Source organism: Saccostrea echinata, unplaced genomic scaffold, assembly GCF_033153115.1.
Source record: "Saccostrea echinata isolate AGI-Se365-2 ecotype Australia unplaced genomic scaffold, CSIRO_AGI_Sech_v1 ptg000009l, whole genome shotgun sequence".
NCBI classification, from domain to species: domain Eukaryota; kingdom Metazoa; phylum Mollusca; class Bivalvia; order Ostreida; family Ostreidae; genus Saccostrea; species Saccostrea echinata.
In genome coordinates, this window is record NW_026889758.1 from 36,321,339 (window position 1) to 36,346,301 (window position 24,963).

Sequence of the window (24,963 nt, forward strand, 5' to 3'; positions counted from 1 at the left end):
ATATCATCCCCACTCATCTGTATTTGCCATTTTTGCGTTAGAAAATTTCTTGAATATGATCGATATTGCAGACACATCTAAAAGATCTATCAATTGTTGCAATTTGGAGGATTTATGATATCGCTGTTTTGACACATAAAAACTCCGTCAATCGCAGTATACATTGTGAAATGTTTCCTATGTGTTAAAGATACTTAAAAAATTTGTACCAAACATGTATCGTAGTAACTTTATTTGATAAATAACAGTAGCTCAAGATGTAACAGAAATGACTGAAAATGAAGCAATGAAATGGTAAAATAAACTAAAGTTAATACTTTAAAAAGAATTATAATTCTACTACAGATAAATGGAAGTGATCACAAAAATAATTTCTTTTTTATACAGCTAAGTTTCGTGTACACCATCATGAAATTATCCTACACATGAGAGTGAATTTATATCTGAAAGACTATTTGGACAAAATCCATCTTTGTGTCAATGCTTTGGCAAAACTCTGAATAGTGGTTTCGCAAAGCACAGAAATTTTCCCGTCGTCATTTTATCTTATTCCTTTCCACTCTATGATCATCCGTTTCCGGTAAGGAATGACGAAGAAGGAAATGTAACATGGCACAATCAAATTTTCTATTTGATCATTTTTAGAAAACACATCGTTACCTCTTCGGTTCAGACTCTAGCAAATATCCTCTCTTTAAAAGTCCAGGGTATTCTCAACCTTGGGCTGAATGTGTTTGCCAAGAGAGGTCTTAATTTTCGTCATGTCACTTGCAGATGACAAAATATTACAATGGCGACCTCCTCCATAATAAAGGTCATTATTCTCACGGCCCAAGGGACTTCTATGCTATTCCCAGAGTTATACGTCTCTAAAAATACAATAATTAACTATGACAGGTCTTCCAACAAGAATAAAAGCTATCCAAAACAATCAATATGGCTTACAGAATGTTCAAACTCAATTTATTAAAACTCTTTTGGAATTTGATAGAGAATGACATTGTAATTTGTGTCCATGGACAACAGAAAGAATATATACATGTTTTAATATTTAATCTTCACTATGTATTCTGTAGATCTGATGACCCTGTGCTGTATGTTTGTCATTCTTCAGTCCAGACAAAACAGATCATTTTTAAAGCAGTCACACACAATCTATAAACATATCCTAAAACACTAATGTGCCCATGTTTCATATTCATTATGAAATAAACTTATCTATGAATCAAAAATTATAACGTCGAGTATTTGAAGATATCTTGAATTTTTTAAAGATTATTTTACTTAAACTCCAATATTGCGTAGTGATTGATGCGAGAATGAAATTGTATGAGTGGGCGCAATAAATGAATTATATGATTTGATGCGCGCATTAATTCAATTATTATGCTCTCATCAATAGGAGAATGGAATAAAAGTGTTATTTTTTCACACTTCGGCCTCTGGCTGATATTTGTGCCTCAGGCTGATTCAGGGTGCGTTATGGAAAATGGTATGTTTTGTTTTGATTATTACATATTTAGTAATAACATACAGCACATATCCACTTTAGCAAATAAATTATCAACGACTAGTGTATCAAATTCCAGTAATTTATTTTATTTTATTTATTTATTTATTTTTTTTTTTACAGAAAATGTCAAAGAGAAATAGATGTATTATCACATATTATGTTTTAAAGGTTTAATCTACAAGGGGTGTGATATAAATCCGTATCTGGCCTTCAGATTCATATCAGCCCTGCAGGATTCATATCAGCCCGGAAAGCTCTTACGCTATTTTGACATCAGGCATATCACATATGCAAAAAAAACCTGTACTTATTACTAAGTATGTAATAAATGTCGATAAAAGAAGATATAGAAAAAATAAACATTATTTTTAATATTTTCTTTTATTGTTCTGCCTGGTTCAGATTTTTATTATTTGAAAAAAAAAAGAATTTTTATTACACTTACAACGTGGATCCTTATTATTATGCTAACAAAGTATTAAGCTTAAACAATACAATGAATGTTGTGTTTACTGATTCATTGAATTTTTGTTCCCCAGAAAGGTGGCCAAAAAACAAATTTTGAGATATACATATAAAAGAAGTAGTCTATTGGTGGAACTTGGTTTAATCTTGGAGGACCATTGACCTACCTTGAATGAATTCAGCATCATGATCTCCTGAGAGAAGCAGGAAATAAACAAAAGAGCATTAACCCGAAAGACTGAAACTATATTACAATTAAATATACGACCATTCTTTAATGTTCCTAATATATATGATAACTATGGTTCAGTAACCGTCATAATTTGTCGAGAGAAAAACCGATGAACATTTGAGCAACTGAGACGAATATATAATTCTACAATATATATATGTATTCTGATATGTTGCAAGAATAGGGATATGAATGAAACAATCGATCATCAATTTATGTAAGTAAAAATATCAAATTAATTTACTATTTCAAAATTCTGCACAGGATCAATTGCAAGAAATTGTCTTACTTAGGAAAAAAATTACATGATAAAGTATCAGTGTATCACATACGTGAAGAAATGCATTTCCGCGTACTTTTTAACCTCACGTGGTTTTTCGCACAAACTTGTAATAATAATAACATTATCTAACCAAAGTACAACAAAATAACCCTGAGACGTATTTGTTATCTCATGTCAAGGGAAAACATTGAAAAATATTATAAGTATTATAATTTTTCAAAGTCGATATTATAAAGGGGAGTTGATCAATAAATGGTACGATGCAACAACGATAATTCCACTATTGGTATTTACAAATTAAATTAATAAATTTGGTTGAATTCTTTTCAAATTGACTTCTTTAAGGTAAGTATTTTTTAAATACTTTGCTCATTTATTAAACACGTCTTGGTTTTATTGAAATGTAGCACCGAAAAGGAATACAGCTGCGGATGGAAACCAAAGGGGAGGATAATGAAGTATTGCTTATCCATTAAAAATGGTAAATTGTTACTATTTTTTAACATGGAAAGCAGTTGAGCAGATTAAAGAGAAATGCTGTGTTATCATCTTGCGTCATGAAGTCATGTGAATGTCATAAATATACAAAATACAGGTACCGTGTCTATAGGCAAGGGAAAAAAGTCACCCATAGTCAAGAGAGAGTCTTCAAGAATCTAGCATTACAGGAAAGGCGATTCAGTGCGAAAGTTGAAGAAAAAGATTGTAAAATAAAACATTATATCCTTAATGAAGTAAAACGACAATTCTATAAAAGTTATAAGAAAGAGTAAAATGGAGAGCTACATATACGCTCCTGCAAAAAGATACTACTTTCCAAAGAACAGATACAAAGGCAGCTGTATCGGGCAAGAAACAGCAAAAACAAAAACAATAACCAAAAAAAATGTGATTTTAATTTGTGCGAAAAACCATGTGAGTTTAAAAAGTACGAAACTGTACACGTATATACACCGTTATATGTTTTAAATTCATATTAAAATTTAAATGTTTAAATATTAAATCCAATCTGAAACATATTTAAATGTTTAAATTCATATTTGCAAACTGAAAACTTTCTATCACATAGGTAGCTCTAAACAGAATAATAGATTTAAAGTATTGTGCATTTTATAAAACACTTTTATAGTAATATAAATTTAAATGATCTTTATGTTCATGTACTAACATAAATTGAATTTCAATTCAAATCGATATATTAATTAAGCTTTTCTCAAAGGAGCAATGACTCACCTCTTTTATCAATACTTGATGATCCCTCTGAAATGTAAATAAAATAATATCAATGATGAAAGTTAAATCTTCAATGTTTTAAAGTTCTGCTGTAGTGTAGACAACATCTTCAAACGAAGACCTTTGAATATTAGTGATATAAGTCAAATGAAGACCTTTGAATATTACTGATACAAGTCAATGAGTTCATAAGAAGTGATAGACGGAAGTGATAGACGGAACTCAAATCATGTCATATGATTAATGTATGATAGGATATTTTTAGTAGGTAGGAGAAAGCTATATGTTAGCGTAGCTTCGACATAAATCCCTCACCCTCCACCATATTACATGTATAATATTTTTCGAAATAATCCAATCTTGATGAAACTGAAAAATATATTTTACACCAACAAACAAAACTGCTTATGAAATTACGTGTATAGTTAAAGAGAAGGGAGAATCAGTGTATTATAATTTCAAGTAAGCTCACACTCACCATCTAGAACATGAACTGTCTTCTTAGCTATATCATCTGAGATCCGACACATATAAGTGCCCGAATCTTCCATTGTGACTCGGGCAATATATAAAACACGTTTAAGTGTTTTTGTTTCTATGAAATGAAAATCCGTAATGTTCATTGCTCGTCCTCGAAGACGATGATGTTTCCATATGTAACCATTGTCTATTATTTTGCCGTCTTTATACCATTCTAAGTAGTCGGACATCTGATTGAATCCAGTAGCCAGACATTCTAGTACCAATGGATCACCTTTATTCACAAATTCAGATCCATTTAAAATTATGCCTGCAAAATTAGAAAATGGCAAAATGCAAGAACATAAAAAGTTGGACTATTAAAAGGCAATTAAGTTTGTATTACAACACACAATTTTATGTGGGGTTTTCGCAAACATCCATTGGAAGGGCATTCTCAAAGAGTCTAAAATGGGATGTTTAGATTGAAATTTTTACCTTACTGAAATGTTGCTTTATTGGGTACATTTTCTATAGATAGCAAAACTAAAATAATATTAATATTGAATGATGTCAAGCCTTGCACGAAATAAGGGTTGAAGCAAGCTAGTTTTGAATCTATGTTCCAATGCACCAAGACACATCACAGAAAAAGACGGAAACACATAAAAAGCCGATTACGTGAACTCTAATTAAGCTGTAATGTTTTATGAGAAATAAATTGGAAAAACACAGTATCCGTTCTAATTTCGTAATGAAACGTAGTTAAATATTCTAGTAATGGAATTGCCATTCTCATTTGCTTGATATTAAAGAAAATGTGCCTGTTGCATGTTTAGTAGCAAATGTAAGCTGTTGATGAATTTGATGCTAGTAGCAGACGACAGTAAGGCTGGAAAGTTAAAACTATGTACTTACCTGGTGGAATTGTCGTGACTTCTGCAAATAAAAAATTGATAAAACAGACTGACGAAGATAAGTTGCACAGTGTTCGAGGTTTTGCGTGTTCAAGTTGTGTGTAAATATTTCATTACACATCAAATTACATTGCTCTGTGCTACTTGATGAGTAATTGAAAATAACTTATGACCATATGAAACATCTACTGACACATTGAATTGAGCCAGGATGTTTACGCTAGTCATTACAATGATAGATGTTATGAACAGGCTTTTTTGTCATGCAAACAGTTTACAATAAAAACTACTGGGAAAAGATAACGTTACAATGAAGTTTATACAGGAGAAATTTATACAAGAGTTATCATCAATCACTGTATTATTTTGTACTTCCATGATCCTGAGTTTGGATTTACGAAGTTTAGAATGAAACTAAGTTGTGAATTATCAATCAAAAATACGATTGTGATAAGATAGACGACTTTCTCTTTAGCAGACAAAAGAACATACTTGTTCGTTTTTTAATTACAAAGATAAAAAAATTTAAATGCTTCTTTATTGTAATAAATTTGGACCGTGAGTTTGATATGGAGAATGAAAAAGGTGAAGATTACTAAAAGTGATCAATTTCATACAACAAAACAGGGCTAAAACATGGATCCCTGGAAACACCAGACGTGGGATCAGATGCCTAGGAGGGGTAAGCATCCCCTGTCGACGGGTCACATCCGCTGTTAGCCCAATGTATTGATCAGAAGAACGGAGTAATCCGTTGTCAAAATTGATATTAAATAAGTCTAACAATTCGTATGAAACATGATCGATAGTCAAAAACCGATTCAACAATAAATTTTTTTTCCTAAAAAGGTCACTATAACGAAAATAAAAATTGTGAAATACTGACTTAAAGAAAGAGCCATACTCGGGTTAATTTCTGAGGGGATTTTTTTCAACATTAATCATTTTTAACTAACTCACATAAAACATATTTATGGAAAAACAGTCATTATCATCGTATTATTTTTTTCAGTGCCACTTAAAGTTGGGGGTACAGACCAACCCTGCTGTGGCAGAATCCATTTCAGATAAATAATTTCCAGCTATATTTTAAAAAAAGAAAACAAGGACAATGAAAGAATTACATATCAATAATTTGAATTAAATGATACATTAATTTAAATTTATCCCTCGGTTTTTTTTAAAGCCATATGCACTAAACTGATGATGCAATGCATCATATAGATTTCATTTCAATTTTCATACATGTAAATGTTTAATTTCAAATATTTGTATAAATCTGAGAAAAATCCAAATCGGGAAATACATTAATAAACATACATTAGGAAAAAATTATACGTAATCGCAATTATTTGAAAATTATGTGTGTTTTTACATCCGAATGATAGAAATTTTACATTTTTGCACTAAGACTCATTTTTTGTAAGAATGTCATCTCTAAGTGTAGAAATCGGAAAAAAATACATACCTTTTAAAATAATCAACTTTAAATACATTTTTATATTTCATAAAAATTTCACTTAAGAAGACAATTAATGAAGCACTTTTACACAGATCGAAATCTCTTTACTGAAGATCAACATCTCATTATTAAAGATGCATCTCTACACAATTCAAACACGTATAGCCAGGTACACATATAGCCAGTTTATTTTTACCCATAGTTTAAAAACAGCCTTTTGTCATATATTCTGAGAAGAATACAACATTGAAATCTCCAAAACAATTGGGAATATGTGGTTAATTTTGGGGGAAGTAAACCGTACAAGGTAGTAGCATTTCTGGTTTACAATATGACGTCAAACGAATAAGGCTTCACATTAAACGAGACTGTTGAAAGACCTGTAACATTAACTAACTTGTTAGTATCCTGCCTCGAATCAAAAATTGATCGTACTCAGAACATGCTCTTCCATACCAAATCGGGTGACATAAACACTAAATGCAGGTGAAAGTGAAGTATTACTACATAAATAGGAGGAGTTGATGATGAATAAAGTGAAAACGTCCCGCTTGTGATATGCTTTAGTTGTAGGTTGCTCTTAAACTTCTATAGCCATTAAAAATTTAAAATATGAAACAAATTTAGCAGACTCCGTGGTACGTATCTTTTATTTCAAGTTCACTTGGATATATGAAGTCGAAATAAGAATGAAAATAACTATAATTGTTAATTGAAAAGACGTCGTCGATATACCTAAATTAATCGAATTGAAGGCCACCGTAAGGGAATTCTTCTACTTATGTAGAAGTTTTTGAAAGATTTCTACTCCATAGTCCATAGGAATATAAAAAAACAGATAGACTAGTAAAATATTACAATTTTTGCCAATCGGAATTCCAACAGATTTTTGGAAGACCTGGACCCCTATATATATATATATATATATATATATATATATATATATATATATATATATATATATATATATATATATATATATATATATATATAAATTCTCAATGATGAACTCCAGCATCATTTTGATTTTACACATTTGATTTACAAGAACTGTGAATTTTCTGAACTATTTCTTTAGAAAGGAAAGCATTCTTATTCAACATTTATCGCCAAAGGTTTAGTTCATATTCCATATAAGCAATACCTTGATCATGAGATCTGTATGATTTATCTGTTCTAGACAGGCTAATGCTAAGGAAACACACAATCCTTTTTATCATTTCAAACTTTTAATTGAAATTTATAAATGCCTAAAAAGGTGTTTACCGAGTATCCGTCGATTCGTAATTTTACATATTTTAGGAGCCATTGAAGGACAAAATAAGAATATTTGAACAAGAATATTTAAATACCCCCCCCCTTTACAATAATGTCTGATGGGACCTAATGTAACTACATGTTTTTAACAGCAAAATGCTAAAATTATGTCAAAATAATTTAATAATTAAAAGGTGCTATAAGGTTTCGGCAATTGCCTGTGTATCTATGAGAAGCTTATTCAGGCTGGTACCTTTGTATGTTTAAACATGAGTATCAATATTAGATGAGGTCAAGCAACCTTGTGCATTGTGGTCGACTCCTTGAGATTCGGAGTGTTGTTTCATCCTAATTAATCATTTTAGGAGAACAATGGCATTATCATTTTTCGTTCCTTATTCTCGAGCGTCCATTACAGCATACTTGGCCACTTACAGTGGACTGATCGTTAACACGGTCTATCGTCCATCATACACCATTCAGCCATTATGTTGGATTGAACAACGTCAATTAATATTACGACTATCAAGATTTATTCATTATAAGGCCTGTAAAACTTTCTTAGCGCTCTACAGGTTCGGCTGCCCTCGTTCTTGTGGTTTTAGAACCATCCACTTATCTGCCTGCACAATGAGTATAGCTAATATGCAGTTTAATCAAATTATTATGAATTATTTCAACTTTTAAAATACACAGTTTTATATTTCATGTTTAAATTTTTGTAGAAATTAATAATTTTTGTCGTATGAGATAATGCAATTTGAATAGATTACCCCACTTTTCACTTTTAAAAGCAATATTAGACTAAACTATACAATTTCATCACTTTTACTTTACTTCAGCGGTTATTTTAGGATTTTGCACCTAATGCCCTGACATGCGATTAACCTCTGAATACTTATAAAACAGCGCAAATAGTGCATTTCGGCGAGTCCGGTGTATCGAATTGTCTATATATATTTGTTTTTCTGCACATGATTTATTTTTTTCCATATTGACATCGTCAGTATTCTAAAGCAGTCGATTGAATGAATGGTCCAGCTTTCTGGATCCGAGGCATTTGCATTATGGACAGATCCTAGGGGAATATGGAGTATATGCAATTCAATTAGCATTTTTCATACAAAGTCATAAACGTTTCCGAAATGTCTGTTTTTTCAATGCTGGAATTATTATTTTCCTATTACCATTTACGGCTTTTATAAATGTAAGTGTTTTACCCCGTGACACTTGTCAAAGTTAATGGTTAGTTAAACTATTAGCATAAATCCTCAACCAACAAAATATAATGGCTATAACTGAGAAAAAAGTCTTGATATTTATGAAAAAGTTATATTTCTCGTCAGTTTTTTTCAATGATAAACATTTGGAAATTCTGCGTCTGTGAAATTAAAATTTTTGCAAAATATCCTTGATCATGCTAGTATGAGTCATTTCTCTGTTTTTGAAAACGTAAAACATGTACCAAATTCAATTTTCCAACAGAGTTAGAAAATATATCGACTTGTCATTTTTTATACGGTGTACTTCTCTGTGAGTGAAAACGTACATGATACATGTACAAAATTCAATTTTACAACAGGGTAGAAAATATATCGACTTATATTATCATTTTTATTCAATGTAAATTAGTATTTTTTCAATAAGGAATCAAGACTTTAGAGACTCAATCCAAATAACATTATATTAAGTAATTCCTGTTATTTTCTATATACCTTTCACATTAAGTTTGATTAGTCTCCGGTATTTTTCTCTGCTCTCTCCGGAACTAACAGCACAAAAATATACACCCGCGTCTTCCGGCTTCACATTCCGGATTCTGAGATCCCAGTGTGTGGAGGTAGGGTCTTTTCTGACGGAGAACCGTGTGTCCGGGCTGTAAACAAAAGTTCCAACAGTAATAGGGTTAGGTTCGGACATCCTCATCCAGTACAGCTAAAAATAAGAAAGTAAAATATATACTTTTTTACTTTTATTAAATTAAATACTTTTTTACTTTTATTAAATTAAATGCCAATTCTTAAGAGCAATCGCATCTTCTCGGGTCTTTTCGGCAAGCTTGGATGTTAACCGGATGTTAAAAATTTAAACAATATGTAGAAGATCTAGATCTATTTTAAAAAACTCGCATCCTATTTATTAAAGTATTGGATAGACGGAGTTGGAAGTCTCTTCTGTAGTACACTGTATATTTTAGGTAATATCATTACATTCAATGAAGTTAAGCTCCATACCCTACAGAGAGGTCTCCCTACATTTATTTCAAAGTTTAGGAAAAGGGTTGTCTTGGACGTAATTTTTTTTAAAGTCGATAATTCCAACTTTAAAGTTGGTAATTCCAACTTTAAAGTCGATAATTCCAACTTTAAAGTTGGTAATTCTAACCTTAATCTTGGCTTTTCCAACTTTGAAGTTGGTAATTCCATCTTTAATTATGGCTTTTCTATCTTTGTACGGCTTTATGCATTATATTCAGATACTTTGTAGCTGGACTCGTGTTGCTGTTTTATACATGTAGTTAAAATGGAAAGAAACGATTTAATTATGAAATTATGATGAAAGAAGGAATTATTTAATCGTGTTTTTACATGCATAATTGATATATTTAGTTCAGTTGCATTTGTAGCATGTATTATAGTGTTGATTCATACCATATATTAAACACCAAATAATATTTGTTTAAGCTTATTCTCTCATACAAAACAAAATATATGTCTGATCTAGCTCTTAAATACGTTTGGGTGAAATACTATCATGTACGGAGTTGTATGAAGTTATTCTCTGTATAATTATATAAGATGGACCAAAAACATGATCAGGGTTTACAAAGTTGGAAGTTATATGTAAGGTAATAGGGAAGGCCAAGTTAAATCAAAGTACTGAAAGTACTGAAGGACGGAGGCATAAATACGACAATTTATATATTTAAAAAACGGTGAATTGCCAATACAGGTTGTTGAGAATAAAAAGCAATTCACATTAATTCCACCTGAAAACTAGAAGCATAACTTTAAAAAATGTGGATACTTTTGTGGGCTCTTTTTTAAGTACAGGGTTAAGGAGGAATGGCTTAAGTATGAGAAAACAATGGTGTCTCGATAGGGCTTTTTACAAAAGTGTAACAGCGCGTTAGGAACAATGCGCTAACGTGAAGTGACAATGCACTAATTTGTTGTTCACAACACACCATCGCGCTTACACAACACGTCATCACGCTATTGCAACTTTACACAACACGCCTTCGCGCTAATACAAAACATGCTGTCACGTTAACACAACTTTGCACAACACACCGTCGCGCTAACACACAACACGCCGTCACGCTAAACACAACTTTACACAACACACCGTTGCGCTAACACAAACACGTCGTCATGCTAACACAACTTTACGCTCTAAGAGCCTCCATCCAAAAATGATTGACACAGATTAATTACCAACCTATTTAAGTGTATTAATTAAGCATTAATAAAATTGGTAACAATTTAAAATAAAGGAAAAAAAAGCTATGATAAGGTCTAGAAAAGCTCAATTAAAGTTAGAAAAACCAAGATTAAAGTTGGAAAAGCCTACTTTAAAGTTGGAATTACCAACTTTAAAGTTGGAATTACCAACTTTAAAGTTGGAATTACCAACTTTTAAGTTGGTGAAGTCAACTTTTTAAGTTGGAAAAGCCAAGATTAAAGTTGGAATTACCAATTTAAAGTTGGAAAAGCCAACTTTAAAGTTTGAATTACCAACTTAAACAAAATATTACGTGGCACTTATACAATTTCCGTACTATACGTAACACATTCGAGGTTGTTTTTTCCCCTTGTCAGAAAGGCCCATGCAAAAAGTTGCGATTGTTATAAAAAAAAAAATTCACAAATGGATATATATGCATATAAACAGGGATTAATATGTATACACTAATGTTAGTTTATAGGTGCCTGATATAAATAAATATTTCATGTCTTTTATATCCTTGAAAACAAGAGTCTGAAGAGTAGAAGTACATGTAATTTTAGCTGTGGGTGATCATAAGTAGAAATCTTAAACATAAAGAATTATTCCACAGCTCTTAAATTAAGAGTAATGTTCAGTATAAGTGCCTTCTGAATATGTACATGGATTTACGATGTAAAAGTTCAGTAAGAAACTATGCAGGGCCTCTCAAAGGAGCGGTCGATGTGTCCAAATGACAGATGTCCAAATATTGTATTTTCTTACATATTTATGCAACTTGTTTAGTATTTTAAACTTGATAGATGTGATAAATTAGATTTAAACGTTGAACTTTCAAAGTTCAAATTAGAAAGACAGTGAAAAAATAAACATTTCACATGTCTTCATCCTTATTACAAAATAAATATGACCTCTTCGTTAGGTTTAAAGTTAATCAATGAAAGACTTGTTCAAGTGAAAATAGTAGCTCTCAAATAATCCATATCCACGATGCAAACAGAAAATCATTCACATCTTATCAAATACACATAAAAGGACAATGTTTGACATGATATGTTTGAGATGAACATCTTCTGGTACCTCATATGAAGTTAATAGCAACTTAAAAAACCTAAGATGTTATTAGTTTAAACCAGCGTTTATTTCATTAACAGCAAATGAATTAATTCAGGTTAAAAGAAGGCTATGATCCTTTACCAAATTGTCCTCCTTTTAAAATGAATTTTTGTCATATTTTCAGTATTTTTTGTGCAGGAAACCCAGAGCTAATTTTGATACGTAAAACATTAGCCAAATTTGCAAACTGTATTCGTTGTTTAATGAAAACATTGCTGAAAATTCATTTAAAAAAGAAATGAAGAAATCAAGAAAGGAGTCAATGACCATGTCAATCTTTGGTACAAACATTTACTTACAATTATACTCGTATATGTTTATTAATTGCACAAAGTTAAATGAGACAGCGAAAATTAGACACTCCCGCCAGTCCGCCCGCCACTAGATACTAGTATTAAAAATGTCTGGACTTCTGAGTAAAAATCAACCGAGTTCATATAGGTTGGAATACCATAATAATATGATGTAACATAATTGATTTATGCCTTTGTTACAAAAAATTGATTTAGGAATTTCAATAGTTTACCAGCTAAGGTAACGTCTAACTCTTATTTTTAAAGAAAGAAGCAATGGTACTCTTATGATGGAAACGGATTTGATTTATTGTGTCCAAATTGAGAAAACTCAACACTCCCAGGGGATCTGATAAATGCTTTATTGGAACCTGACAAGGCAAAAGCCCGCGACAAAAAGACATTTTATCTTTCCCTTGAAGATTAAATGACAAGTTCTCTTTTGTGGTATCATCAAACGGTTTTCAAGACTATCAGTGGGAAAATGTTTTATGAAAGAATACTTCTTTATAATTTCATGGCATATTTATTTTACCATTATATAATACTTTGAAAGGAAATCTTTTTTTAAAAAAAAATCATGTCATATCTTTATGGATCCTTATAAGCAATTTCAAAATCTATCAAAATTTATTGAACAACCTCTAAGAACACGAAATGAAACTAAAGATAAGCATCAACCAAATTTACAGAGAAAACCAGAAAGGAACGATCCATTCTATCGACAATCAGTTATCATTTTCAAAGATCTTTTACCTTTTGTTTTGATTTACTCTCCTTCAGACTCAATTAATTGGATAAGATGATAACGTTTGTTTAATGTTTTTCTTTCATGTCAAAAGAAGTTTTTTATCTAAAAAAGCGGGGGAGACCGAGTTTATTATTTTTTGTTGACGATAACTGTTTTGCAATACCAAGGCATCTGGGTAAATAAAAATTTCAAGAAACGTAAAATTTCTTTGAAAGGCTGCAGGCAAAAAAGGGCTAAAATTAAGAAAATTGAATGAAATATTTTTACTTTTGTTGTAACAAATACCGTGTTCAAAAGTGTAAAAACAATCATTTCCTGAGCCTGCTTAATGATGTGTATGAATTTTATGTCCGTAAACATCTGTTTTAAAGAATTTTTATACGAAGAAACATATGTATACCGAAGGTCACGTTATCAAATATTCAGGTCAATTGAGCTGGCTTTGATCAGGTGCATATCTATATAATGTAGAGGTGTTCGTGTACAAGAAGAAAGAGAGATTAACATTTTTTCTTTTTGCATGGTTATCAATCATACATGAATTCTACTCTGTATTTAAGTTTATTTGAAACAAAAAGGATATACAAAGGCCTCTGATCAATATATCACATCATATTTATTAAAAAGGAATGACACTGACAGACTTTTAAGTGACTGCATGAACTGTCATGTTGTAAATTTTGAATTTACCAGGTGGCAGTAGAAAAGAGTAACGCCGCAGATCAAGCGTTTTACCTTTTAGGAGTGTTCGTGTGTGTATGTGTGAGGGTGTGTGAGGGTGTGTGTGTGTGTTTGGGGGGGGGGGAGGGTACACCATTATCCAATAAGAGTTTGTCTTACATTAGGAACTGATGATAAATTTAATTGCCCTTTTCGGGTGTAAATTAATGTTGCTAATTGTATTTGAGGTCCACTACTTTCCTTTATAAGGAATTCCGCTATCAAATGATATGGTGATTCTTTGGTGGACAGTGATTATGTTTAATCTGATACTGATTTTTGATGAAACTGTAAGTAATATTTTCTACCAAATATCCGGGTCATTATGTAGTATGTAGGTTATGATCTACAATTCTGTCTGCCAAATTTCTCATTGTTGAACAGTTTTCTATGGATTTGGATAGAACATATGGAAATTATCATATTTTCGATAACAGGTTTAGTATGTAGGTGTCATAAAGACTACATTGTCTCTTTTATCCAGGGCTCATGTGCTCTTTAGTTCTGTTACGTTTTTGGATTTATTCTAAAGGACTGAGTCAATGGTACACGTACACATGTGTACGTGCCTGAAATCCTCTATACAAGCACTTTATTGGTATACGTGTAACCTAGTTACTATCACTGCATGCCTAAAAGTCATGTTTTAAAACTTTTTAAGCTATTTTAAGCTCAAGTGTATTTTATTGAAGTCATACATGTATATGGCGTATTATTTGATAAGTTGAGGTAACCAAAATTAAAAAGATCTTTCTATTTGTTTTATTACTTTATATAAAGATAGGACGTTCCTGTAAATTTCACAGTTTAAATCAATCGCATTTCAAAGATTTTTAAAATTTAAAACAATAACCGATTTATTTACCGACTCCACAGTCATTTAAATAACAGACAAATTTAAAGTCAATTTAACTATAGAAACGTGAGGTAATTAAAGCTCAAAATCGGTGAAAATTCTAATTTGAACGTAAATAACATATATCATGTATATTTACACTCAATCTCTTATCATTATTTTTCAAGCTCAGTTACGCCATATATAGCTTTAATCGGTTCAGTCACAGAATTTCGGTATTTATTCCTTAATTACTTTGGTCATAAAGACACCTTTTTTGTGTTTTATGATGATAACATTATCAATCAAAAATCATATCGTATTTCATACTCAGAATGGAAACCAGTCTATTTCACCTTCATGTATTTTACGAATTATATACTTACATATCTTGTTTGCAAATTGACCACGTGACACGGAAGTGTTGCAGTTTCCCCAACATTGAATGTAACATTGTTAGGATCGTTGTCGAATTCCGGAAACCCGCCGTCGGTAAAGGCTGAAAAATACAGCAAATAATGAGTCCATCTTTGTCGTATCAAAGTCGTATCAAATTTGATGCTGTGGTTTCAATTGCAAATTATCATTGGAACTGAAATGGCATAAAATTTAAGAGCCTAGATATCTGGATATTTATGGATATTAAAGTATTTATGTCTAAAATGTTTTCCAAATGACGCAATGTCACGTTATTACATTACATTTAAAAATAGTTCCAGAATCAACATACGTGTACATTGCTAAGAGTTCTTGAGGTAAAAAATGAAATTCTTACTACAAAATATCCATGAAAGTGCAATCTATGAAGGCGGAAATGCTCAGTGATTTTATGAATGAGCACCGTCTAGAAATTACATCGATAGCATGATTTGTCTGTGAGTGGGTTTTGTATATCTGTATTAATGGTTATTTTTGCTCTTCAATTGACATTTTCTTGATGACATTAAGTTGATTAAGAGGACTGAAAGGATTTTAAGACAACAATAAAAAATGTTTTCTCTATGAATGATTAAGTTGACATTCTGCTGTAGAAATATCAATTAGGTTTTAATGTTCTAATTCTCTCTTTCTATACTTGTAAAAATGTGTTTCGTTTATATGCTCCATTCTTATGATTTAAAAGCAGATACACAATAAATAGCCTTTAAATAATTCACCATAAATGTAATACTCATCAACAATTTTAAGCAATGAATAGCACTATGCATTTCTGCAGCAGAATGCAAATTACAGAAAGTTTTAATTTTATTGATGTTTTTTCGAAATTTTCTTGACTGGTTATACTAATGAATCCTGACAAATAAGATTTTACAAAGCAATTAAAAGAATGATATTCAATTTGTCATTGTTATTTAATTTTCTGAGTAGCCGTGTTTTACAATTTGGTTTCTGTTTATTCAGCGAGATGAAAAATTAGTAATGAAAAGTTAAACCAAGAAAATATGCGAAAATTGAGTGAGATTCAATGCTCACAAACATTTTTTCTAATATCAGCAAACTAAATGTGTGAATTGATGCTATTTTTTTGAATCATCAAATGGAACTTATAAATAGCCTGAAATAAAATAGACACCTAACTTCCTCTATTTGAGATCTGTGGCACTGTCAAGCATTGAGATAGCTTGAAATAAAATAGACACCCAACTTCCTCTATTTGAGATCTGTGGCACTGTCAAGCATTGAGATAGCTTGAAATAAAATAGACACCTACTGTCAAGCATTGAGATAGCTTGAAATAAAATAGACACTTTGCTTCATCAGAGATCTGTGACACTGTTAAGCATTGAGACCTTTATTGATGGCCAACTGATAGCACGATACCCATGCACCTTGAGCTATGCGCTAATGTACCCAGAAAACATGAAATATTCGTTAAAAGCAGATTGCAGGTATGTGCGATAAAATGCGAGGATGCAATCTACATTTTTCAGGTCGATCATTTGCATGATCTAAAAATCATAACAACCACACAGAGTGGTTTACGACGTATTATCTGTACATACTTTATGACTATATGATTGGTGGCCTATCGATTTATTTTTCAGAGAAAGCGAGATTTTACTGTTCAATCGTTTCGTACATACGTGTTTTTCCTCCAGATGGTAAAAGATATGGAGCAGTATGCATACCATACCCTGTTATGTCTATAAATGAAATGGACAAAAAAATAGTTTAAATATTTGATAATCAGTGAAATCTTTTTTTTTTCTTTTAGATAGTTGATACTATATATCATGCAATTTGATTTTATACGTGTAGGCCTGTAAAACACGAAGGAGGAGAGAGCCAACTTTTTTCTGAGCAGTCCATTGCCGTAAATTTTGTATGGACCTTTTCATTATTAGACCCTCATCTTTTTTTTTAAATTAATTATAATGTTTCAGCGATATCATTGCGGATTATCAGCTGGTGATATATTCCATTTGTCATGTAATTTGCAGTCACAGTACCGACGCCAAAAGTAGGCGACCAGTATGATTTACATGTACTTAAGCTCCATTAAACATGGCATCGGATTGTATAATACATGTACACTTCTATGGTCAATTTCAATTTATTGACTTGTCTGTAAAATAAATTTTAAAAATTATAATGCAACAATTTATGTAAAAAAAATTTGACTTGAAAACAACCCACTTGTCAACTTGAACACTGCTGACTTATTCTGGAATATAAATTAAACAGGGGTTGTTGACCTGGGTCAAAAAATGTAACATACGACGTTGGGGGGGGGGGGGGGGGTTAGCTATAAAGTATATGGTATGTATGGCATGGTAAAGTTATGAGTTGGGGGGGGGGTTAACTATAAAGTATTGTCTGTATGTTATGGTAAAGTTTTGAATGTTTATTTTATCTTTTACTGACTTATCGTCCCGTTTTTTTTTAAATCTCGAAAAAAAAAATGCTGTAATGAAAAATAAATGCTGTAATGGAAAATAACGTCAGTGATACTTGAAATGTATGTCAATTCAAAAAAAAAAAAATGAAACAGCGACATTTATGTCTCTGAAACATTTTTTTCAATTGTTGTCCTTATATTCACATTATATTATCGTTTGATTTGTAGTACGTACAAAACCGAAGGTATCCAAATTATCGCTATGTATTTCAATCAGTAAGCTCGAGTATGAAAGATAAGTTCTTTGTTGTCCTAATAAGTTTTTGAATTATCCAGCAACTCTTCTTTTTTTAAGTTGAATACATAATCAAAATTCTCATCTTTATTTCGAATCCAATTTTAGATGAATTTTTTTTTTACCAAAAAATTTGGAGAAAAGGTGAAATGTTGTATACTGTAATACTAGCTAAGTTCGCTTTCAGTGTTCATAACAATGCACACAAGTTTCGTTTACTCTAATTTGTGCACTGATTTGTACATAAATGAAATAGTTAGCGTTTTTAAGATTGTCTCACTTTTTCAGATTCCTGTTTATTTGTAGACTTGCATATCTTTGATCTCAAACAGAAGAAGAGTTAACGACTGTACAAAAATGACGTCTTGCTAACTGTATAGTATATTTTATAGCCAAACTGGAAATGAGATTTAGCTCAATTGACGCGAAACAATCTAAATGAAACGCAATTATGATCGGCAAAAGACCAGATGGAACATCTTGATAACACTTCCCATTTGTGATCGTAATCTTTATGTGCAACACTGTAGTTTTTTTAACACGTCCGGGCTGAGGTTTAATTAATTCGATGATTATAGTTATGTTTCTTAGCAGGACTTTGACATTTACAAATATTAAAGACTATAAGTTGAAAATGGTTTCCTGAGTAAGGCATCTGATGTATGTGAAATTGAAATCTTCAAACGATATCAGAAATACATTTTTTATTATTTCACAAATGTTTACTTTTAATACAACTTGACATGTGTTAAGCATATATATCAATTTATTCAGAATTTGGGTATATTGTATGACCCTGAACGGTATCAAAGAGCCCTGTGTTTTCTCACAACTTAACAAAAAATCAAATCACTGATACAGTACTGAAAGACGGGGTCAAATTAATTAAGTTCGCGATTTTATTAACTCCAAAACTGTTACAGTTTTTATAAGGTTATGATACTAACTGTAAAAAAAAAAGTAATAAAATTAAAACAAAATTTAAAAAAAATAATAATAAACGCCCTGAACAAAATATAAGATTCACTCTGTGTAAGATTTATGATTGAGGGACCTTTTGGCATTGTTCAAATTTAACAATGAAATATGGAGATAACGAATAGTTTTCAAGCAAAAAAGTCCACTGAAGCAATACAATCGGAAGCAGAGCAAATATGGACCTCTAAAATACATCAGAGGTTGGATCGGGTGCCATGAAGGAGTAACCATCTTTTGTCGACCGGTCACATTCGTCGTGTGCTCATTGTCATGATCAGGCAAACGGAAAAATCCGTAGAAAATTCAGTGTTCAAATAATGTCCTAACAATTAGTATGAAAAACGTCAGTCAGCATTTGACTAAATGATAAATTGTATTTGCTGACAAGGTCATTACATCGACCATAGAACTTGCGAAATGATGACTTTAAACAAGACTGTTGATATTCTTGTTTCATCAACTTGTTTATGAATAGCTTGCCTCGTTTTAGAAATTGTTAGAACGTGGAGCATGCTCTTGCGCATCGAATCAACTGGGAGATATAAACTCCATATGCTGTTGATAAGGGTATATTGCTACATCATCAACTTGACGATAGAAAAGTTGGTCTTCGCGTTTATCATAAAGTTTCGTTGTTAGGTCTTTTTTTAGTAAAATATCTAGATATGACACAGATGTGTCAGACTCTGTATATCGAATCGACATATGAATGGGAATTCCGACAGATTGTTGCTTTTGCATCTGTCAGAGCTTTCACAGTTTGACAGCTCCAGAGGTAATAAAATGATATGTAATTATATAAATGACCCATTTAACAATCTTTTTTCTTTGAAAAATGGAAATTAAAGAACTTTAAGAATACATTTTCTACTTTTAATTTAAAAATAGTTAGGTTTCAAATTATCAGAAATTAACTTGTCAATGTTAGATTATAGTCAAATACATATAGAAAAAAAATAACGTACCGATATATTTTTTTTTAATTAGCAATAATGGGCAAAAAGTAAACATAAAAAAACCAAAGGTAGTATGACAGCATGTTGGGATGATACAAATGGGAGCACTTCTAAATAAGGAACAAACATTCGTATCCTTTTGGAAAAGTACGCTGAGGACAGACAGTTTTCTATAATTCATGATGAGAGATCAATTGATGATAAGGCATTATGTGTTTGTAGCGACTCTATTACTTACACCATCAAGAGAATGTTGGAAATAAGAACTGGAAATAAACGCTGTCATTAGTCATGGGATTGGAGATGCCCCCCCCCCCCCGGATATAATTCTGTAACCTCCCAAGGGTCATGTGATACGAGCTAAATGAAAACAACTTGGTTGATTGGTATTAATTATTAATTCCATTGTTTTCAATAAGGTCCTGATGAATTCTTCTTCTGTGTCAATTAGTGAGATGTGCACTATACTCAATTGTATTGATTCTTTTGATGTGTTCTTTTAGGGATTAGCCTCAATATAAATCAGTTGGAAAGGGTATGACAGGCATTTTCCTTAAGTATACTTGCTTACTGGCCTTGTAAGTGATGGAATCAGAACCCGGAAAACATTCACAAAACTTATCAACAGTGATTGTGAAGTTAAAAAAGTGAAAAACATATTTAATTTTCAAACCGAGTATATATATTCTTAATATGTCCATAGACTCGTTAATGTGACTCCTTCATATGTTTATAGACTCCTTTATATGACTCCATGATATGTCTATAGACGCCTTTAAGTAGATAAGACTCTTTGTTATGTCTATAAACGCCTTAACATGAATCCTTGATACGTGTACGTGTGTTTATAGACTCAACAATGACTCTTTGATATGTTTATGCTGTGATCAGGTGCCAAAGAGGAGTAAACATCCCCTGTCGACCAGTCACATCCGACGTGTGCTCCTTGTCATGATCGGGCAAACGGAAAAAAATTGTAGACAATTAAATGTGAAATGGGCTAAGAATTTGTATGAAAAACTGGTCAGTCAACATTCAATTTAACGATAGATTGTACATGTATTTGCTAACAAGGTCATTGTATCGACCACAGAATTTGCGAATGTTGGCTATATTCGAGACTGTTGATATTCTAGTATCATCAACTTATTTGTCAATAGCTTGCCTCGATTTATGAAATTGTTCGTACGTTGAAAATGCTCTTGCAAAGCGAATCAATTGACATAAACTCAATATGCAGATGATAATGGTATAATGCTACATAAGTAAGGGGAGTTGATAGAAAAGTTCAAGTCGTCATAAAGTTTTGTTGTTAGTTTGCCATTAATGTCGTTCTCTAGTAAAATATCCAAATATGAAACAGATGTGTCAGACTCTGTAGTATCTTTAATTTCAAGCTCACTGGGATATTTTGAGTTCAAAGGATTATATCAAATCAACGTAGGAATGAAAGTGAATATCATTAATTGAAAAAAACGTCGTCGATATAACTATATGTCGAATTGAAGGCCCCAGCAAGTGTTTTTTTCTTCTCATGTAGAAGTTTTTGAATAAATCCTGCTGCTTCGTATAAACAGGTCTGTTAATAACGGAGCGCAATTATTACACATAGGAATTCCAACAGATTGTTGGAAGAACTTCATCTCTAAAAACTACATACATATTGTCAATCAGAAACTCAAGCATCTTTTTAATGTCAACTTCGGAGTTCTTTTGTGTACAATCAGAATGTTTTTAACAAAATATTTTGCAGATGACCAATAACAAGGTCTGTAAATTTACGTTCCTTTTCATTGAAAAAGCTGTTGTCTATCATAGGATTCTAATTTAGTTGCCATGGCGCCTAACATTTTTGATTGGCGCCTGAAAATTTTCTATAAATCGCCAAATTGGCGACCATTTTAAATTGGCTTGGCGATCGTCGAATTTCGAAACTTTTAACATTTTCAACATTTTTTTTTATTTTTCCGAAGAGGTGAAAAGAGAATTTTAAAGAAGAGAGACTTATTTAAGCAATGGACATGCCGTATTTTCTTTCTCACCTTGTTTGTTTGTTTTTTTCAGTAAGCAGTTGAGTACAGGTTCAAACGAAATTTTGCGTCTCGACAGTAGGCACAGAACTCAGATAGCCTAGGTAAGAAATAGCTGCCCCAGGTAATTGCTGGCTTCAGAAAATCGATTATTATGAAATGCAGTAAATTAGATGGGCGATGTGGTCATTTGTTTGCCAATTAAAGTCTCACTCATTAAAGATTTTTCCGAAGAGGTGAAAAGAGAATTTTAAAGAAGAGAGACTTATTTAAGCAATGGACATGCCGTATTTTCTTTCTCACCTTGTTTGTTTTTTTCAGTAAGCAGTTGAGTACAGGTTCAAACGAAATTTTGCGTCTCGACAGTAGGCACAGAACTCAGATAGCCTAGGTAAGAAATAGCTGCCCCAGGTAATTGCTGGCTTCAGAAAATCGATTATTATGAAATGCAGTAAATTAGATGGGCGATGTGGTCATTTGTTTGCCAATTAAAGTCTCACTCATTAAAGATACCGTCAACATATTAGTGTTAGGTCGTATCTGTACGGACGAGACTGTTAATCATGTAAACAATCTTCTATATTATTATAGGTTTAAAGAATATTTCATCCGATCCAAGTTTCCCTAAAAAGGAATGATCGATTTTTTTTTAACATTAGAGTTCTGCATGCATGCTTAAGTTAAAGGTTGCATTGAACTGAAGACCTATATTTCATTATTTCATGCTGATTTTACAAGTACGGACTACCCCCTCATGGGTCCCTATATTGACAACTATCAACTTTTAATTACCGTATAAAGTTGGCGCCTAAAAATTGCCTGGCGACTAAAAATTTGCATTGGCGACTAAATATTTGTGATAAGGAGCCAGCTGTTGCCTAAATTTTAGAGGTCACGTAGAGGCCTGCTATAATATTAAAAAACAAGAGGCCCATGGGCCACATCGCTCACCTGAACATAAATGACTAGAAAAAAGAACAAATCAATACAGTATTGAAAAGATTACGGGGGGGGGGGGGCTTAAATTTTAAACTACCTGAGGATGCTTCCATATCAATATAACAAATGGCTTTGCTGTTTTTGAGTAGAAGATTTTTAAAGATTTTTTCCTATATATTCCTTTGTAAAAATTTGATACCCCATTGTGGCCCCTCCCTACCCCCAGGGGTAATCAGTGGAACAAAATTTAATCTACACTACTCGATGATCCTTCCATATCAATATGACTAAACATGGCTTTACTGTTCTTGAGAAGAAGATTTTTTCCTTTATATTCCTATGTAAAACTTAGATCCCCCATTATGACCCCACCCTACCCCCGGGGTCATGATTTAAACAAACTTGAATCTACAATACCTGAGAATGCTTCCATTTCAATATGACTAAACATGGCTTTGCTGTTCTTGAGAAGGATTTTTAAAGTTTTTTCCTATATATCTATGTAAAACTTTGATCCCCCATTATGACCCTACCCTACCCCCGGGGGTCAAGATTTGAACAAACTTGAATCTACACTATCTGAGGATCCTTCCATATCAATATGACTAAACATGGCTTTACTGTTCTTGAGAAGAAGATTTCTTTCCTTTACATGTATATTCCTATATAAAACTTTGAACCCCCATTGTGGCCTCAGCCTAACCCCAGGGGCCATAATTTGAACAAACTTAAATCTACACTATCTGAGAATGCTTACATATCAATATGACTAAACAATGTTTTGCTGTTCTTGAGAAGAAGATTTTTAAAGATTTTTTCCTATATATTCCTATGTAAAACTTTGAACCCCCATTGTGGCCCCACCCTAACCCCAGGGGCCATGATTTGAACAGATTTAAATCTACACTATCTGAGGATGCTTCCATATCAATATGACTAGACATGGCTTTGCTGTTCTTGAGAAGAAGATTTTTAAAGTTATTCCCTATATATTCCTATCTAAAATTTTGATCCCCCATTTTGGCCCCACCCTAACCCCAGATGTCATGATTTGAAGAAACATGAATCTACAATACCTGAGGATGCTTTTATATAAAGATGACAAATCATGACTTTGCTGTTCTTGAGAAGAAGATTTTTAAAGATATTTTCCTATATATTTCTATGTAAAAATTTGATCCCCCATTGTGACCCCACCCAAGCCCCGGGGGTCATGATTTGAACAAACTTGAATCTACAATACCTTTCAGGATGCTTCCATATCAATATACAAATCATGGCTTTGCTGTTCTTGAGAAGAAGATTTTTAAAGTTTTTTCCTATATCTTCCTATAGAAAACTGATCCCCCATTGTGGCCCCACCCTACCCCCCGGGGTCATAATTTGAACAAACTACACTATATGACAAAGGTTTCCTATAAGTTTCAACATTTTTGGGCCATTGGTTCTGGAGAAGAAGATTTTTAAAATATGCCAACAAATCTTCACTATTTCTGAATTATCTCCCCTTGAATTAGGGCGTGGCCCTTCATTTGAACAAATTTGAATTCCCTTTACCCAAGAATGCTTTGTGGCAAGTTTGGTTAAAATTGGCCCAGTTGTTCTTGAGAAGAAGATGAAAATGTGAAAAGTTTACAGACGGACAGACAGACAGACGGACTACAGGCAAAATGTGATCAGAAAAGCTCACTTGAGCTTTCAGCTCAGGTGAGCTAAAAACCTGGACTCAATAGTGGGGAACGCTCGTACGTTTTGTTATTATTACTGATTTTGTTAAAATTTTGTGAATTTATATTTTCTAAAAGTTCAATGGGTTTTTAAGTATATAAATTTGATTAACACCACTTCTCATATATGTCAAGTGAAACTTGTTGTACAGAACTCCTAAAGTAAGTTTCCCCTTCACTGCTATTAATTTTTTGGTGAGGAGTAAAGAAAAAGAC

The 24,963-nt window shown here is 32.2% G+C and overlaps 1 protein-coding gene across 2 annotated transcripts in view; it reads right to left on the reverse strand.

Annotated features, from left to right (window-relative positions):
• Nucleotides 1–258: 258 nt before the first annotated feature.
• The window catches only part of LOC133183643 (lachesin-like), a 34,116-nt gene continuing 9,411 nt past the window's right edge, over nt 259–24,963 (reverse strand). Inside the window, exons 2-8 of one of the 2 annotated variants that reach the window (XM_061318577.1) lie at nt 15,370–15,482; nt 9,537–9,756; nt 5,104–5,124; nt 4,205–4,516; nt 3,727–3,753; nt 2,146–2,172; nt 259–869 (exon numbers count right to left, since the gene is read on the reverse strand). In XM_061318577.1, the coding sequence (XP_061174561.1) occupies nt 760–869; nt 2,146–2,172; nt 3,727–3,753; nt 4,205–4,516; nt 5,104–5,124; nt 9,537–9,756; nt 15,370–15,482 (830 nt within the window). In that variant the 3' untranslated portion in view covers nt 259–759. The remainder of the gene's footprint in view (nt 870–2,145; nt 2,173–3,726; nt 3,754–4,204; nt 4,517–5,103; nt 5,125–9,536; nt 9,757–15,369; nt 15,483–24,963) is intronic. The other variant, XM_061318578.1, reaches the window with a different exon arrangement.